The 19,125-nt window shown below is 35.6% G+C and overlaps 1 protein-coding gene across 2 annotated transcripts in view; it reads right to left on the bottom strand.

Moving 5' to 3' along the window:
• ZFPM2 (zinc finger protein, FOG family member 2) overlaps positions 1-19,125 on the bottom strand; it is a 301,650-nt gene that overhangs the window by 226,258 nt on the left and 56,267 nt on the right. The window contains exons 2-3 of one of the 2 annotated variants that reach the window (XM_015856138.2): positions 17,330-17,488; positions 2,256-2,357 (exon numbers count right to left, since the gene is read on the bottom strand). In XM_015856138.2, coding sequence (XP_015711624.1) covers positions 2,256-2,357; positions 17,330-17,488 — 261 coding nt within the window. The remainder of the gene's footprint in view (positions 1-2,255; positions 2,358-17,329; positions 17,489-19,125) is intronic. The other variant, XM_032442872.1, reaches the window with a different exon arrangement.

Here is a 19,125-nt window from a genome sequence, read left to right as displayed (position 1 = left end):
TTGAGAGCACATGTGAACCACTTAACAATGCAAATTTTCATACAAAATAAAACTCTAACTAGTATCCTGACTCCACAAGTTTCTGTTAATGAATAACATAGAATTCTAGTCTGTAGCAAATACTGGCTCTGGAAACGACTATGTAAAGTAATAGAGGAAAAAAAAAAAAACAGCTCTAGTTTGGGGTATTCACAGTTCCGACATCAATTGACACCAACTTGCATCAGGCAGAACAGTTTTTCTTGGGTTCTGAGAGCTCTTTCTCAGTAAACAGACCAAATGTAGAACTGATAACCATGACCATCTACTCTTAAATGTAGCATCTTTACTATGAGGTGGTAAAGTACTGGAATATTTAACAGTTCTTTCTCTGCAGTGCTGGTGGAAGTCCCTAAAGAAGCAAAATATTTCATGCTTTGGTTTTTTTTTTCTTTTCTTTTTTTTTTTTCCAAAGATCTGAAAGAAGCTATCATTTTTCTTGTGCTACATGGCTGAAAATAATTTCTGTTGATCGTTTGTTTTTGTGGGTTTTGTTTTGTTTTGTTTTTTGTTTTGTTTTGTTTTTTTCCCATATCAATAAATAACCAAATTCATTTGAGAAAGCGTGCATGATGGTGAGCATGGTGTGTGGTGTGCATCCATTCCTTTCCAACCTTCATACTTATTATTCCCTTTAAAGAATCCACATTTAAATAAAACAAAGCTTATTTCATGCCATTAGACATCAGTTTGCTGAAGGCAAATCTTATCTTGTGTCAAAGCTAACAGTAAATATACATTACCCGAAATACACACATCCTACTGTAGAATGGAGTTGGTTTTTTTTTCCCAATAAAATCTAAAAAGTCTTTAAAAATTTGTCTGCAACACTGGTGTAAGACAGCTCATATAAAAACCCGTAAAAGCCAACACAAAGACACATTCGACTGTGTTGAAACAAAGGTGTCTTCTGGGTTATTTAAAATGTACGGCAGTGTATTTTATTACAAAATCTTGTTTTCATATAACACCACAGTGCTCTACGTAGCTTCAACTTACTCGTGTATTATCGTTAAAAATTTTTAAAATGACATCATATTAATCATATACACTATGTCTTCCTTTTTGTTTGCATTATATTTTCCAGCTTCTGATTTCAGAAAATTGACATTAGTGTTGTTCTTCTCTTCAGAAAGAGCATAGAGTAATTTGCAAAATCAAGCAAGGGTGAAAAAGTGATTGAAATATAGGAATTTTTTCTAATGAAATATTATTATTGCATTATAAATTATTGATAGAACACTTCTGGAACTCTTTTCTGACATGTTCATCCTTTTTAGGAAAAATGTCCATTAGAGATACAGCCATCCTGAGAGTATATATAGCTTCAAATGCACATTTCCCAACTGCACTTTTAAAACATATTAAATGTAATGGATTTTTAAGGCCCACTCTAGAGTCCTCACCCATGAACACATTACACTGAATTTAACTGTAGAATTACCTAATTCAGAAACACAATGTAACCCTTTCTCTTAGATGCTTTTATTACATGACAGAGACTTGATATTATATATATATATATATATAAAACAGATATTTGGAAAGTATTCTTACGCACCATCAAATCCAATAGCAATACTATGTTTCTCCTATCTTAAAGTACATAATAAAAATATTGCTGTGAATTAATGTTTTAATGCGGACTTTTAACAGTATGAACTGAAATCTTAGGGTTTCTCTTTCAAATGAAATCAATGACCAGGTGTGTTACATGACTTCTATCAAGCTAAAACTAGTTTAAAAAAAAAAAAAAAAAAAGTCCTTGAAGATGTCAGTAGTTCCCTCACCTTTGTTAAGCCCAACATGCTGCTAAAAGAAGACATAAAGCTTGGGGGGGGAGGGACACTGGCATTTATTTGGTCAAGCATCAGAAAATATAATGGAAAACATCATTAACACAACCAAGGAACTAGGAATTTAGTGATAAATTTTTATCCTAGAATTCTAAGCAGCAACAACATTTTCCTTTGTAACAATAAGTATGTAAGATATTTCATGATAAACAATTCACAAAATTACTTAGACAAAACATTTTTTTTACGCCAGATCTTTTCTTTAGTACTTATCTGTTAATATTCTGGGCACCAAGGGATCACAAAAGAAACAGTGTATTATATACTGCTACAAAGAAGAAAACAACTACCAAAATAACATAAAGCATGGGAAACTCTAGTTTGAGAAATGACTATTGCCTTTCAGCTGTTTTTTCCTACCTGGCCCATCCCAATCTTCTGTCTCCACTGCAAGCTGACCTGGTTTCTCTGACTTTGCATCACCATCAGATTCTGGTGCCTCCTGGATGCCTTCTTCATTGCCTGAAAAACAAAAGTAGCCCAACAAATATATTGTTGAAAAATTTCAAGAATAACTTTTAGACAGCTTTACTGTAATACACAAACAGCTGCTTACAGGTGCAAGTGAAAATACAGTCATAGATTTAAACAGAGAGGAAATGAAAAAAGAATAATAATGTTAGACACTTCAACATCTGTGAGTTCCCAGCAACTGAAACAAGTCCAGCATGTTCAGTCCTTCCAGTTCTGTGGAAAGGCAAGTCTTGGTAATCAGTGTTTATTCCATTTACTTAAAAGACAGAATCACTGCTAGCACCTATTCTGTAAACTTACAAGCCCAGAAAGTCCTTAGGTATATGAACACATGAGAGAAGCAAATAGCTTGTTACACTCCAGCTAGTCAGGTGATTAAGGAAAATCATTCAGTTAAATGTTTTCTTGAATTGACATCTAACTGTTGCTTATGCTTTGCAGATTAGTGACACTCTGTACAAGTATGTGGTCCACTACACATTCTGGCTTATCTGGCCACCAGTGGGGCATTTAGGCATTTAGAGAATTTTAATTAGGGGTTTCAAACTAGCTCTCCTATGACACTTTCTCCCCATCAATGTATATCTAAAGAAATATTATTTAAACAAATTTTAGAATTTTCACTATCTACCAGAGAGCTTCGTCTGGCTTTCACGAACTATCAAGTATGAAGTAGTATACAGAGCATGCTGAACATTACAGTCAGGTAGAAAAGAGACGGCCACCTAATAGTTATGTGAAGGATTCTTTGTTGAAAGTGCAGTACTGGCACTAATTACTGCAGTAATGTGCTCTATGTTGTGCCAGGCTGTTTCTCCCAGACAGTAATTTAGTGCATAAGACTGATGGTTGATTTAACAGTGAAACACAGAAAAAAAATATGGAAATTAAGTAAAAACTTGCAAATTATTTCCACTTATGATAACAACAGCTTTTAATAGCAGCATAGGTAGAGAAATGTGATTACAACAAACCAAGCCAGATCCCCATATGTTATCACTGGAGCTATATTTACACAAGATAAGATTGTGACCCAGAGTTTTGAAGTATATGATCATATACAAGCACTATAAAGCACTAACTTCACTTCCACGTAGCAGCATAGTGTAACAACACATTCTTCCTTGCATTCATAAAACAATTTTTCAAATCTTAAATATAAGAATCTGGTACACTACTGCTCACACTAACACGTTCACTCCAGACTTCAATAAGCATTATGAATTCATAAGTACTAAATATAAGTATTAAAAAGATACTAAAAAAATGACTTGGCAATTAAAGCAAAAAGAAATCAAGAATATCTAGCATAATTTTTGTTAAATCTGCTGTACATTTTACCCAGGCATCTGAAGTTCATGTGCTCAATCTGAACTCACCCTTCAGAAGGCAGTCAATAAGGGCTCACATGCTGACAAAAAATCAAGCAAACATAGTAATTATTTGCTTTCCCCAGCTACTTTATTTTGATATTTTGAAGTAGCACCTTTTTTTTTTTTTTTTTTTCCCTGTGGACTGAAAAACCTATCATATTTTACATCCGTATTTCTACCTTCATAACTATTTACAGCTGCTCATTATTATAGAGACACAAAGGACCATTTAGCAGGACACAAACTTGGGAAGATCAGGTTCAATTCTTACCAAAATGCTACAAAGCATTTCACAGCTAAGACTACACTGACAACAAGTTTCTAACTCAAGCTGTATAATTACCACAGAAAGCTCTTGAAATGTTCAAGGAGAATTTTTATACTAAAAAAAAAAAAAAAAAAAAAAAAAGATTTTCATCCAGTGTAAACAATAACTCTGTATAGACCCAGGAAAAGCAACAACAAACAACAAGAAAAAAGTAGAAATAATAACAATTCCTTTAGATGGAGCTTAAGCACGGAAAATGTTAGCTCCAAAATATAAAAGTTTTTCCAGATGGTAATATATGCAAACCTGGCGTTAGCATGCAAATTTGAGCATTCTTTCAATCAAAGCAACCAACCAGAACATCAAACAAACAAAACTATTAGAATTGAAAGAGAAGAGGGGAGAAACTTATGTGAAAAAGCTGGGCTGAAGGGCAAAAGAAGGATAGAGGTAAGGTATGGAACCTACTGCACACAGAAATTATTTGGGAGATGAGGAAAGATCTGAAAATTTATGTTAACAGATGGCTTAACTTTTCTTGAACTTGCTTTTTCAGTGTTTCATGAAGTATGGTGCTACGTGTTTTCCATAATCAGCTTTTCATGAATTAATGCATGTAATTCCATGCAAATGGAATAGAACAAAATATGGAGAATTTACATTAAGGGAAACTTTTTTCTGTATCTATCTAAGCTATTTTTGTTTATTTGTATCAATATCTTTCTTCCACTCTGCAACTACCAAGCCTATTTGTTACACACCTGAAATATCCCAATACTGACCTGTACTCCCATACTACTCTCTCCCCATCCTGAAGCAATCTGCATGTAACACCAACCATTTGCCCTTAATGTGGACTGCAGAATCCACTGGAGAAGAGATTTTAACCCAGACTGAAGTATGTATCAAGGTCTGATGAAAATGGCCAGGTCAATATTTTTGGTGCTACAGATTGCAATTTTAAAAAAGTCAAAAGGAAGCTTACCACAGGAGTTAATAGCGAACTTGGACAAGAATTAATAACAAAATGCATTTCTTCTGCTTTTTAATCCCATCCCCTTAATGATACTTCAGCAGCTTTTATTTTTAGAACAATGGCATTTATTTCGTTACAAAATTTCTTTTTTTGTATGGTTCAGTCTTTCTCTTCTCATTTGCTGACTATTTTTCAATTTCAGTGAAACTACTTTTCAGTATTTATTTTAAAACTGACTACGTTTCTTTCTATTTTATAGGCATAGGCATTTGGATCCATGACTTTTTTTTCCTCCCAGGTCAAAACCAGATCTTTGTATATACCACCCACTTTTTTTCTGAGTTTATTCCTTCACTTTGCTCCTCAGTTACATTTAATAAAGCATGCTAGTACCATCACAATAAATACTCTAAAGTAACCAAATCTGCTTCTACCAAAGTTTCTCCTTATGGTAACTAAGATAAGCAAATGTCATCCATTCTAAGAACATTACTGCAGTTAAAACAAACAAACAAACAAAAAAACAAAAAAACAAAAAACAACAAAAAAAAACCACTCACATGACCAAGAATCTATAATCTATAACATAGAGTATGTTTATTCAAAGGTCATTTAAGTCTTACAGAAACTCTGCAACTTATCTTTGATTTCAAAACTACACTTGGGCAGGATTCCTCTCCTCTGTAGGTAAATGTACAAAAGCTAAGCTAGACCAGACTAATTGCGGAGGTACTCCAATAGATAGGGAAGAGAGGAACCCCCACTGTTCCTCCTCATCCCATTCTAGAATTCTTCAGATGTGAAAACACTTGGTGATAGTTGAAATGAATCATCCTCCAGAACAGCTCCAGAACACACAGCTAACTTTAGGAACATATCTTGAACCATCATGTGAAAGAAAGCTCTGTCTCTCTATCTTACAGTTACCTGTGGAATCCACAAAGTACAACCTGGAAAAACAAAATGAAGTTCATATGCAAAAAACTTCAATAATCTAATATGAACATAATTTTCATCCTGACCTTACTAATTCTTACCAGAATGAATTTGTTAAGTTCCTCTTCAAAGAATAGAACCATAGCATCTCCAAGGTTGGAAAAGTCATCTGAGAACACATCCTAGTGCTTATTCAAGAGACACAGTTATTCAAGAGAGGGTCTCCTTCTCTGGAGATATTCAAAACCCACCTGGATGTGTTTCTGTGCAACCTGATCTAGGTCTTCCTGCTCCAGCAGGGAAACTGGACTAGATGATCTTGCAAGGTCCCTTCCAATCCCTTATATGCTGTAATTCTGTAATTAAACATGCTAAACCCCTGTAATTCAATGTAGTATGACTGGTCAGGGAAACTAACTACTGTAAAGGAGACATATTACCAGAAATGTGCAAAGGAGAACTCTAAAATCTCTGGCAATACTGAAAAATACGGAAAAAGTGACTTGAATATTAACCAGTGATTTCACTTTAATCTTTTTAACAAATTAAAGACTTCCCAATTTGGACTTAATCAGCTTGTATCACAAGTTATTGCAGTATTTTAAAGAATTACATGGGTTAGCATTTATTCTCAATCCTGCTGTTTTAATCCATGTGTTTCCTATCAATATTAGGCTCTTACAGAAACTCTTGTATGATATAACTATTGAACTTTCTTGACTAGGAATGTTAACAGCAGCTGTTAGTCACTCCATAATGTATTTTGCAATCAGCTAAATCAACAAAGTATTTTAACAATGAATAGTTCAGAACTGACAGATCTACTTTCTTGTTCACAACTGCTTATCACAGCACAGATATCACATATGTTTGCCAGGTGCTTCCTATAGTTAGGATACCTTCATAGAAGCCGCCTGGAAAAGATAAGGTCATAAAAGAGATGAAAAATGTGCAAGCTTTATACACTCATGGTTTTATCGTCAGACAAAATAGCTTTGGGTGAAGGACTGTACCAGTCACAAACAGCACAATGCAGCCTACGTCAGATTGAGACATTAAAAACTTTGAAATTCTGTTTGCTCTCATTCTTCCTGGTCACCTAAATGTAAACTTAAATTGGTAGCATCCTAATACCGCTCTTCGGAGTGAAAAATCACTTCTCAAATATAATAAGTCAATACAGAAATAGTTTTGAAGCCTGCAGCAGTTTGTCTTGCCAAAAGGGTAAACCGGGTTGAATCAAAGACTTGATTCACTCACTGTAGGCTTCATTTCAGCAAGGTGTATCACCCTATGTATGTAATTGCAACTGCTTACAAAGATGGAGAGAGGAAGAGAGCCTTTTCTTCCTACCACAGTCCACAGTGGCAAAAATTCCAGATCCTACAGAAAATTTCCAAGACTCCATATGAAGTAGATTGCTGAGCTTCAGAAATTATAAATAAGCATGGAGATTTCATCTTTTCCTATGTGCGTTATCACAGTACATAACCAGGAGCAGATACAGAGGTTATACACTCTGATAATCCTGCTCTTGAATCCCCAGAAACACACTGTAGGCAGAGAATCATGGCCAGGAACATCTCAGAAACAGCACTTACATAACTTTGAAACAAACCACATACAACTTAAAGTACAAACGCAATGTACTTAGTCCATTTAAAGTAAACTCACTTTTTTTTTTGGCAGCACACACTATTCTTAAAAACTGCCAATGAAATCTAACAGGACATGGTTGTTCTTCTTGTGGGTTAGTTATTTTTAAAGGTTTCTGTGTAAATATTTAACAAGCAGCAGTGCTTAATTTTGATAGCTATGCAGGTTTTCAGCAGATAAAATCACACTGGGTAACACAGGTAAATAACATGAAAAAATCTTCAAGAAAGCTTTTAGTATGGGTATATAGCTCTGATACAAATATATTAAACAAGTTGGGAGGGATTCTTCCTGATTTTGTTGTGCTTGGCATCTGGTGTGAGGACAACATAAACAACTATAGCGGCTGCGGTGTTATGAGAAAGGGTGTTATTTCACAAGCGTTGTGAAAAAGACTGAGGGAGGGAGGGAGGAGAGAAACTGAGAAAAAGTGAGTGAGAGAGAGAGGAAGAAATCTGGTGCTATCAGCATCAGACTTTGTTATCATTTAGTCTGATGCATATCAGAAATACACACCAAAGTCAACTGAGACTCCGTGCTCTTCAAATACAGTTAAGTTTGATAAAAATCTAGCCCTCAGATGACTGATTTGCTATACTTGAGAAAAATGACACTTGTACATATGTCAATGCACTGAGTTTATTTTAGATTATATTAATTATTTCAATAATTTGCTTCTTTGCAAAGAACCATTGTTTTCTGTCATGCTGATGAACAATCATAATTTCTCCTGGGATAAATTTCATTAGAAGTAACTGTATGTTTTGAGTTGTCCTAAGCACACTTGAAACTATTTTCACAGTATACATCAGAAACAGCGCACGGTATCTTGTCCTAAATTTTAGGAAAGATCTATGAACATCTATGTGTCTGCGAGTGGAATGCATGGAAGCTGACAACTCTCCAGAAGAATGCTTTGGAAACTATTTTGACTTATATTAAAATTTTCACTTTAACAAAATGACATCTTTACACAATGACATATTGGCACTGTGATTATGTTTATAAACAGTATCAGTTATTTCAAACCATTTCAGCTACTTCACTCTTCTCATGGAATAAGACACAGCTGTGCAGTTCAACTAGACTTAGCCTGACCTTCCTAATACTCTAAGTGTTTTGATATGTTCTCATCATCATATTGTTTGCTTCTAAAGTCCTCTCAAGACAAGGATCACCCATTCAGACAAATTTCTTGCAGAAAATTGAAGGGTTCCTGCATATCATTTTTTAGACTTTCTTTCTTCTTGTTAGTTATATGTTTATATTAATTTTTAAGGCAGCAAATCCTGTAGCAACAGCACTACAAATGAATACCACTCAGATGACCTAAAAACTTCTTGAGATTTTAAAAGGAAAAAAAAAAATGTTTTCCATCATCTCAGTATTTCACCACTAAAACTGTAACCACATGTACACTCTTAAGACATATTCAAGTAGCACCCTGTGTCTCAAACTGATATAGCTCTAAATGCTAGGTTAGAAAAGCAGCAGAAGCATAATTTTAAAGACATTTAGATGCCCCAAAGAAAGACCGGTTGCTTAGTATAATATTCAGAAATTATCCATATGGAAATTGATAATTCATGAACTTCTATAACACCCTGAAACATAACACAGAAAAGATTTCAGAGAGACTCCAGAAAGTTTCAATCTGCAAATTTGAAGACTCTTTGGGAAGTTCATATTTTGACTTAATTGGCAAATCTCCTCCTTCCGTGCTACCGAAATATTTTGTCCTACAAGAATTCTTCATCCAGCTTCTCATCTTATAAAATGCACTGAAATTTATTATTGCATACACCTCATCTTATCATGTGCTTTCCACACACATGGCTCCATAAGCAATGTATGTGTTTTTATACAGTGAAATTTGCCTGGTCGTAAGCAGTTCAGTGCTTACAACATCAGTATTACAGGTGCTTCAAAAACAACCAACCACTGCAGCTGTATTTCTACATACGTGCAGCATTAGACATGGTTTCAAAAGCAACCTAGCCTGCCACAAGACAAACCAAAGAAGAAGCATTTACTAGCAATCATTAAGTAAGTCTTCTTTCCTAGAATCTACCAGGAATATTTTCTCCAAACAATATTTATCCAATGACGTCATTAATGCAAAATTGGCTTCATTATTTTTTCTGATCCAACAGAAGGTGAATTACTGCTGATATCCCCACTTCCCATATTCCCACAGTGCATATCCTGTGAGAAACTCTGCTTTTTAGACCTGGTTATACAATGATTTTTCAATGGATGTCTGAGAACATTTGAAAGTATTCAGAAGTATTGCATCAAGAACACCATATTGTAAGAAAAAGACAAAACGGATCTTCTTTATCGGTACAATTAATAACAGATGTATACTACGCATGAACTAAGAACATGTGGTGAAATCTGTCATTTGTTCATTTCATATTTTAATGAAGATTACCCCTATTAATAGGCAATTAATTTTCTGTCAAATTTGAGTTCTAATTTGAATTCAACGGAAGTTCAAGTTTTGTGACTTTCCAGAAAGGGGACACTACACTACGTGTTGTAACCAAATAATCCCTTGCCTCACAGCTGTGATAGAATTCACAATTCCATTGTTCTTAAGAAAACCAAAATATGCTGACTGAAAAGGCTGTAGTTGCTTTGATAAACTGCTTAAAGTTGAGTAAGCTGTTTAAGCATTTCACTTTATAATTCTGCACCGTTAAAATAACGTTTTCTATTTGGTCCTATCTATTTACTTCTTGAGATATAGCTTGCTAGTTTCTTTTTCAGATGCAGTTTTCTGCTTGATGACCAATCATTTCTTTCAGTTAAAAGAAGAGTTTGTTTGTCTAACTTGAGCCAAATTTTTATCCTGATAAAGTTGATGTTAATACTTACATGAATTTCAATTGGGTTGAAAAAACAGCCATAGAGATTTATACATGGGTTAGTGGTAAATAGAAAAGAGCACACGATAGACAATCTCACAGATTTTATTCTGAATGCTTTTCCAAGCTTTCAAGTGAATGGTGAAAAAAATTCACATCAACCATTTGGGATATCTTATTTCTCTTCCAGAAAGAAAGGATGTGGACCTCTGAGCTCAAGCAACCAGAAAAAAATGAGGGAGTACAAGAAGAAGAGCATGACACAAATGATGATGTTGAGAAGAGAAGGAGCACCTCAAATGTTATTATCAGAGCCCCCCATCTCCTTCTTTCACCTTCAGCATTTGCCAAAAAGAACAAACACACAAGACAAAAAAAAAAAATAAAAAATTAGTGTGGCATTTCAGTGGAATAAGATATAGATAAACATACAGGAACCCTCACTCTGGAAAACATGAGAATGCAACCACAAGTTCACAAGCACACAGAAGTCAGACAGAAGTAGTGTGTATATTTGGAAGGAGTGAGCACTGTGAGGCATTGCACAGATTCTCGTTATCCTAGGAGATGAAAATACACCATCAGACACACCTGCCCTCTCTTGTTTCTGCTTACCAAAAATAATTAATATCCTTTTCATTTCCTCGACAAGTCTACATTTATATATATATATATATATATATATATATATATATATATATATATATGATGAATTAAAATTAATTAATAAAAATAAATGAATATGAGCTCCGGGAGAAAAGTATAGGAAAAGATAATGTCAAGCATGGGCTGGGGGGGCGGGGGGTGGAGGCCGTATGTCTGGTGCCAAGCTAAGCCGAGGGCTGTGCAATCACCTGTATCAGTGCTCTATCAGTGTCTACACTCCAGCCAAATCCAGAGAAAACAAGGAGTCAAAGATTCAGGTCAATAAGCTTATAGGCGATTTGCACAAACAGCTCCTCCAGCAAGGTAAAAAACAATGTCATATTGGCTTTTCCTTTCTGTTCCTTCTCTTTGAACTCGCCGGTCCAAACACACCCTGGAAATGTCAGTGTTATATGCAAGAATTTAAAAAGCTGAGCTTCTTAATCCCGTTAAGAAATAAGAACAAAGTTGCCTGTAAAGATCTTATTGAGCTCAAAGTGATTATAGTATAGCTGCCTTATGCTGATCCTACTTCCACTTGCTATAGGAAAAAAGGTAGAAATTCATCATGAAATCCATTACTGCAAAGGAAAGAAATGTTGTTGATTAAAAATATTGACTATTTTTTCTGGGGAAAAAATAAAAAATAAAATTTAAAAAAAATAGAAATAGAAGAAAAAAGAAACAACAACAAAAAATATGGTTATATATCTACTTTCTGATCCAGAAAATAGGAAAGCAATGACTGATATGACAAAAAGTTAGGCTAGTATTACAGACACTATCATGATAGCTTGCACACACAAAGTATGAACAGAAACATTAATGCACAGAACATAGCTTTGTACATGCTTTTTTTTACATGGCAATGACACTGCAGCTGTTTCCCTGAATCTCAAGTCTGACTGCACAGTCAGGTCATGTGGTTTAATGTAAAAAAAAAACAGTCCTAAACTGGTCTGGCAGCCGAGAGACAAAATACTGTGCATGCACAGAAAACTTGTTCCCGAGTTCATCCCCTCCATCCCAAACAGAATATGAGATTATAGCAGAAGGTCCAAACTCAGTATATAGAGTCCTACACATTCCCTGAGCGCTCTTTCTACCCACTGTAGTTTCCAAGGAAATAAATAGGAGGCATTACTTCCAGAGCAAGTATGTTCCTCTGTTTGCTTTTTTCTCTGAAAAGCAGCCCCACATTTTCTTTCTGTTATAGTTTTTCCTCCATCCCCTTCTCTCACCATATTCCTTCTCTGAATGCAGCCACCTAACCAGCTACTAATCTCAAGTGATCTCTCTCACTGCTTGAGATAACTTTTCCCTTGCAAGTTAATCCCTCTCTGAACTCTTCTGCTAAGGAATTGTAATTTGTCAGAAGGAATTGTTATTTGTTTATCCAGTTCTCACCCTTAAGAAGTGGGCAGGGCTCCTATTGTTTTTGCTGCTTACAGAGAGGAAGAGGTGTCACACCTATTGAGTAATATGAGTATGGCAACCAAGTATGGTAACAAATGGTAACATTTTTTGTATGACCTGAGGGTACCTAGGTAGGTAGGTACCTAGGTAGGTAGGTAGGTATCTAGGTAGGTAGGTACCTAGGTAATCTGGGAGTGAAAAGTCACTGATAAATTACTTTGCAGTCCAAAGGAACTCCATTTAGTACTATGCTTTTTGTCTCACAAACAATAACTTCCTGCCTTTTGTATTGCTCTAGTTTGTATCCCCTTCTTGTATCTCCCCTCCTGTTTTCATTATATCATGACTCTAGTTCACTTTTCTTTGTTAGTATCACCTTATTCTCCCATTCCTAGCTATAAGAGCCTATCTCATCTATCAATTCTTCACAGGAGACAGACTGCTCTCTCCTTATCTAGAGTATCTTTGCCTAAGTCTAGTACACACCCTGGGTCTAATTTAATGCATCTTCTAGATCTGATTTTAATCTGAACTGATCTCAATCTGATACAGAATCTGACTCCAGATACTGACTATTGGGCACTGCAGAGAAAGAAATCTTTAGGAACAGAGATTCCAAGATGATACAAGCTTTGTGTAGGTAGCATCATCAGATACCCTCTTTATCTGCAGTGTAGATTGCATAAACAGCAATTTTCAAAGACCCCACACACACAAAACACAATTCATCTTCACCAGTGTTACCTCCCACTAAATTTTTAGTTTCTACTCCAAAAAGAACACTGGAGCTTTCTTTTCTAAGCTCACTATGACTACTCATGACTACTTTATCATGTTTTTCAAAAATATTCCCTTACTCCTAGTCTATCAAAATTGCAAACAAACCAGATTCTAAATCGCATTTTAAACAATGAGGTGTTCTGAAATATTCATTCTTGGATGTGAAACTTCATCCAAAAAGATGAAAATTCATTGCTTCAGGCTAAAAGTTATACTTGATAAACAGTAGGTTGCTAATGTTCAGTTTTGCTTTTAGTATTTATATACTTAAATGCTTCACATTTTATTGTATTTGTAGAAATACAGGAACAACTATTGACATGTAGCAAATTAAACTGTGTTTTGTGGGGTTGCCAAAGTGGTGATGGCAGTGTAATATTCCAGATTCCTTATTGTAGAAGCCAGTAATGAACAAAAGGAAAAGAGAAAAGTAATAGTCAGAAGTCCTAATTTTGAAAACAGAGAAGTTGTAAAATGACATGTAGCTCAATCAGTGTGATTAATTTGCTCCACACTTTGCAGAGGCTTTTGCCTTTGCTTTCTAATTCTGGCAACTATTCTGCTGAATCAATCTCACAAACCCAAATTAATAAGGTAGGAATGACAAGTATGGCTTTGTAAAGGTTAGTTGTTTGCAATTTAGACAATAAGAGACTGCTCTCTGCTTATAATACAATCTGGCAAAATTTAACTGGAAAATCTCTTCAGTCAAAAAGCCAAAGATATGATGTTGTGAACCTGTACATCCTCCAGTTTCATTCATCTGAATGTTTAGTTCAGGTAAATTTTACTTCCAGTACCTAGTTTTTCTAGTTAAAAGCCTTTGTTCTCAGATGATGTTTGCATTAAGACAGTTGGGGAAGCGTTAAGAATATCCTGAAGCATCTCCCCAGTGAAGAAAGGCTAAGTGAACTGAGTCTGTTTAGCCTTGAGAAAAGAAGACTGAGAGGGAACCTGATCCAGGTCTATAAATATCTGAGGTGTGGGGGCAAAGTGACGAGGTCAGATTCTTTTCAGCAGTGTGTGGAGACAGGACAAGGGGAAACAGACAGAAACTGGAGCATAGGAAGTTCTGCACAAAAGTGCACAAGAACTTATTTACAGTGAGGGTGACGGAGCACTGGAACAGGCTGCCCAGGGGGGTTGTGGAGTCTCCTTCTCTGGAGATATTCAAGACCCGCCTGGATGCCTACCTGTGCAACCTGGAGTAGGGAATCTGCTTTGGCAGAGGGGCAGGACTTAATGATCTCTGGAGGTCCCTTCCAACCCTTACAATTCTGTGATTCTGTGATCCCATGGATGAGACTTGCAGGAACCTCCTCCCCAGCATATGTTGCTCACATCTCCAGATTTTGGCACAAATACCCCTCAGTTCATCTGCCCTCTAGGAAGAAACCACAGGGAATGGAAGCAGGAAGCCAGGAATGATGAACACTGAACAAATTCCTCCTGCTTTCTAGAATCTTTTATGGCCCACACTAGCACGAGGAAAAAGCAGAGACAGCACAAAGGATTCCCAAGCACATCCCATTATTTTCTGTGGAGGAAGCATGAGGAGACACAGACCCGCATTTATTTTCCCTCCTTTGAAGATATCTGTTTTACAGGCTGCTGATACCATCAAAGAGCAAAATGCACATTAGAAAGTCGCCCTCAAAAAAGAAATTAAAAAACATTTGTTTGTTTTCCACTCTCTAACCTATTTGATACATACTATCATTTTCAAGTTGCTACTCATAATTTTAAAGAAAAAATGTTTTTAGAAAGGGGAAACTACTGATGAAGCTAAAGAAAAATTAATTTTTAGGACAAGTAAGTTGATTTCTTATTTCACCTTTTAATTTCAGTACTGAAGCATTAAAAGAAAGCATATAAATGATTTCCAGATCATGACAAGAATAATGAGAATTAGTCTCATGTTTAATATTTATTAATACAGCCACAAAAGAACCAAATAAATGACACAACATAAATTTATTTTTCTTTCCAGATCAGTTTTGTCTACTTGCATTTTGTCCTCAGAAAAACGTACGTGGCCACATAATAACAGTAATTCAGATGCGATACGGCAGAAGCAGGGCATTCACCCGAAGCCGTCATATTATTAAAAACAATACATTTCTCATCTCCCATTCCATCCTTTTCCAGGGATATTTTCAACTTACTTCAAAGTAGGAATTTCTGTCACACTGCGTCAGCTGGAAGTAGATTAGGGGTTTTATGTGCCCCTTCATCCTCAGAAATTTCCTTTTCAACTTTTCTTCCGCAGCAGTTGCATTGGATAGGTTTAAGATTCTTTTATAACTACAACACACTTGAAAAAAGAACTGCTGGGCAATCAAAAGGTATTCAGCCTGAAGAATCAACAGATGTCCTTAATAAAATATATGATAATTAAGATTCAGGTTTAAATGTATTACCACTCAGTTCCTGATCTTGTTGAATACAATGCTGTGGATTCAGTGTTTTCCTTGAAAGATTCATTAAAGGAAAGAACATTTGAAAAATACTTGCAAAGACTACTTGAAATTCAACACAAATCTGCAATAATGATTGCTATGAAGAAAGAAATAAATCATGCGTTTTTCTGAATTTCACATCAAATCAATAGTAATTCCATTCGTAGTCTTTGGAAACAGAATCAGTACAGAGAAATAACTGAATCAAACTGGTATTAACTGAGAGTAGTGCTCAGTCTTCCACTACTAATATAAGGTATCCGAGAGATGTTGGTATAATGATTATGCAAACAGCTATTTAAACTATTTAATAATGCCAGTAACAGGAACAGTTCTCTTATTCAGCTAAGCAAAATGGTATCTGTTATTACACCATTTAAGTTCCCCTGTTTGTAAAACATAAACATTCTATTTATAAATTCTCTTTATGTTCTGGCCACTCATACTTTACAGCAAGCTTTGTAGCAGCTACAGTCAACTATGCTTGACCCACTTAATTCTTAGGATCTCTTCTTCCTGATTATCAAGAACCACTAGTGCGAAAAGTACAAGATCTTTTCAGAAGTTTCTAAGCTACATTAGAGGACATGTAGAAGATATGTAATGACATCTTCCCTGCAAATGAATGAAGACTCTAAAGACTGTAGGAAGGACTAACATTTAGCAGTCAATAATGACTCTTTCAAATAGATTAATTTTACTCTGTGCGCAACAGCCAAAAATAATAATAATTAAAAAAAAAACAAAAAACAAAAAACCAGGAGCATATTGAGCTGTCATGACAAAATGTATGCCAATAACTGGAAAAGAATGTAAATACAGATAAACCATTGATATCCAACTGCCTGAGGGGGCTGTGAACTAAGAAGAACATCACCACAACAATTTCAGCTATTTGATAGGCATCCTTACCTGCAGAAGCCAAACAACAAAGCAATCAAGTGGAAATCTGTCAGGAAGAAGTTTGAATCAATGTTCTTTGTATATGGCAGTGTGCTTTTCCTGTCAGATGAGCTGGAAACAGCACAGCTTTGCAAACTGAACATTGGTAGGAATTAGCTGGTGTTGCTTATGCTAAAAGACATGTATCTTCAATAATTTGCAGATAAGTAATGCATCAAAAAGGCATCTGCAACTTTAAAAGCTATCCTTTCACAAATCACTACTTTTCTACCATGCATAATAAGTTCTATAATAAGCTCTATTTTAATCCTAGAATCTACAGGCACAATCTGTTTTTCTAGCAATGTTTCCTAGGCAAAGGAGCAGTGAACAGACATGCTGCATTGCTAGCTTCATATCTGATAATAAGTGCCTTCTGAGGCCTGTTCTCTACAGTTAAATACACAGAAAATAACATTCTTGGAGGGAAACATTAAAAGCAAGACGATTCACCTCCCTGCAAAATAAATCTTCCATCACATTTAAATATTTACCCCTTAGCAGGCTAAACTCCACAAGTCACTATTTTCCTGTCTTTTCATACATTTTAAACCAAAAAAAAAAAAAAAAAAAAATCTTTTTGACCAATTGGACACAGTTCTGCCAGAATTCCCTCAAGAGGTGGGCTACAATGATTACCTTTATTACAAAAGTATTCCACTTCTTCACAGCTCAGATTTTCAGGCTCAAACTCTGCAGAAAAGCTTTCCTCCAATGGAAAGTCTTCTTTTGAGACAGTATCATTTTCCTCAGACAGGCACTCTTCTTCTTCATCCTCAATGGCATCCTCGAGGGGCCCTTTAAAAAGAATCAGGAACACTGTGGCAAAACCATCTAAAAGGACAACGTGAAATAAAACCTTAGCGAACTTATGACTGGTGGTCTTTATCTAGTTCTTCCTTCCACAGCTGTGTACAGCATTTACGAGAGTTGACCAAATAATACTTAATGGGAATTGAAATTAGAAGTGACTGTTTTCCTAAGTGAGGACTTCAAATCAGAATATGCAAAGTGTTATTAACAGTATGTATTAATAATGCTCGCACATGTCTTTTTTCATTATTCATCAGGCTGCAGTATTAACAGCAGACAGTTTTAACAATGGAAATCAAAGCTGCATTTGTAAAACCATGTAAGCAGTGAAGAGCTTTCTCTTGTTGTTTGTAAGTCATTGTTTTTTGATGCTGAATTACAGTACTTAATAGGCTCCCTTCACAAGCTTCACTTCCAGAGTTAGCAGAACTGAGGGTAGCAAATTAATACAAAGGTACTGATAGTATCAACTTCAGCTTAGGCTGTTTTCCTTCAACAAGCACCTGACAGAGTTTAAAGAGAGTTTCATGTTCCCTGTGTACATTCATTTGCAACAATCTGTAACAGACTACCAGTCACTGGGAAGGACTTGGACAAAGACTACATTTTGCTTTAATAAAACACCTGGTGTGCTGCTCTACACAACAAGGGCAACAGTGGCACATAGCAGTTCCAGGAGCAGAGTGTGAGCGTGAATGTGACAGCAGCCCAAGGACTCGGACTTTGCTAGTTGCCGAAACATCCCATTCCTACAAAGCCTCCTGAAGAGCCATGTCTGACAGGTCTGTAACACGTAAAGCCCTGGTTCCCAGCCAGAACGTATTCGAAAATTAAAATTTCTTTCTTAGTCACAGTTAACTGTCATTGGTTAACAGTAACTGTTTCCTAAAGACATCTCATGTGCAGGTGTAGAATTTACCCAAAGATTTAAGTAGAGATTTGAAATAATTGAACATATTTTAATTTAACTAAGATTTTATTAAATGTCAGTATATTTCAAAATCCATCTTAAGGCTGGATTTCAAAAGAGGGATTTCATTATACATGGTTGAGGCTTGAAAAAAATTACTTATTTCCCTCTCCAATGAAAGCACAGCTTCATTTATAATTGACTGTGTATTTCTTCCTTGAAATGAAAGCTAGCTGGCTAATGAAAAAAAATGTAATTTGTATTTATATGATCATTTTCCTGTATTAAATACACTATTCCTATATAATCTATCATGCTGAGATACAATACATGAATGATTCTGTTGCACTCGATGAAAACGGAAGAATAAATTTTTCAAAGAAATCAAACATTGACTACACTCTAATTTTGTGTAATTTATTAGTAACCAGGGACTACCTAGATTTATTAAAACAGCAAAACTCACTTTAGACTATGTTGTGCAATTCTTGCTTCAGATGAATATGATAGTTACCTCTTATTGAAATTGATTGAGATTCCCAGCTGGGATTCCATAAATTAATATAGCTTACTATCTTCCATGAAATATGACTATTTATGCCAGCTGAGAATCTGACCAAATGAACCCACTTATGTGGACTCATATTCACCAATGCAAGCCATCATTCCACAATATATCTCCTAGAATAAGGGGCTATTATTATGGCTGAAG

Source organism: Coturnix japonica, chromosome 2 (genome assembly GCF_001577835.2).
Source record: "Coturnix japonica isolate 7356 chromosome 2, Coturnix japonica 2.1, whole genome shotgun sequence".
NCBI lineage: Eukaryota > Metazoa > Chordata > Aves > Galliformes > Phasianidae > Coturnix > Coturnix japonica.
Note: the sequence above shows the minus strand (reverse complement) of the source record. Positions and strands in the feature narration are given on the sequence as shown.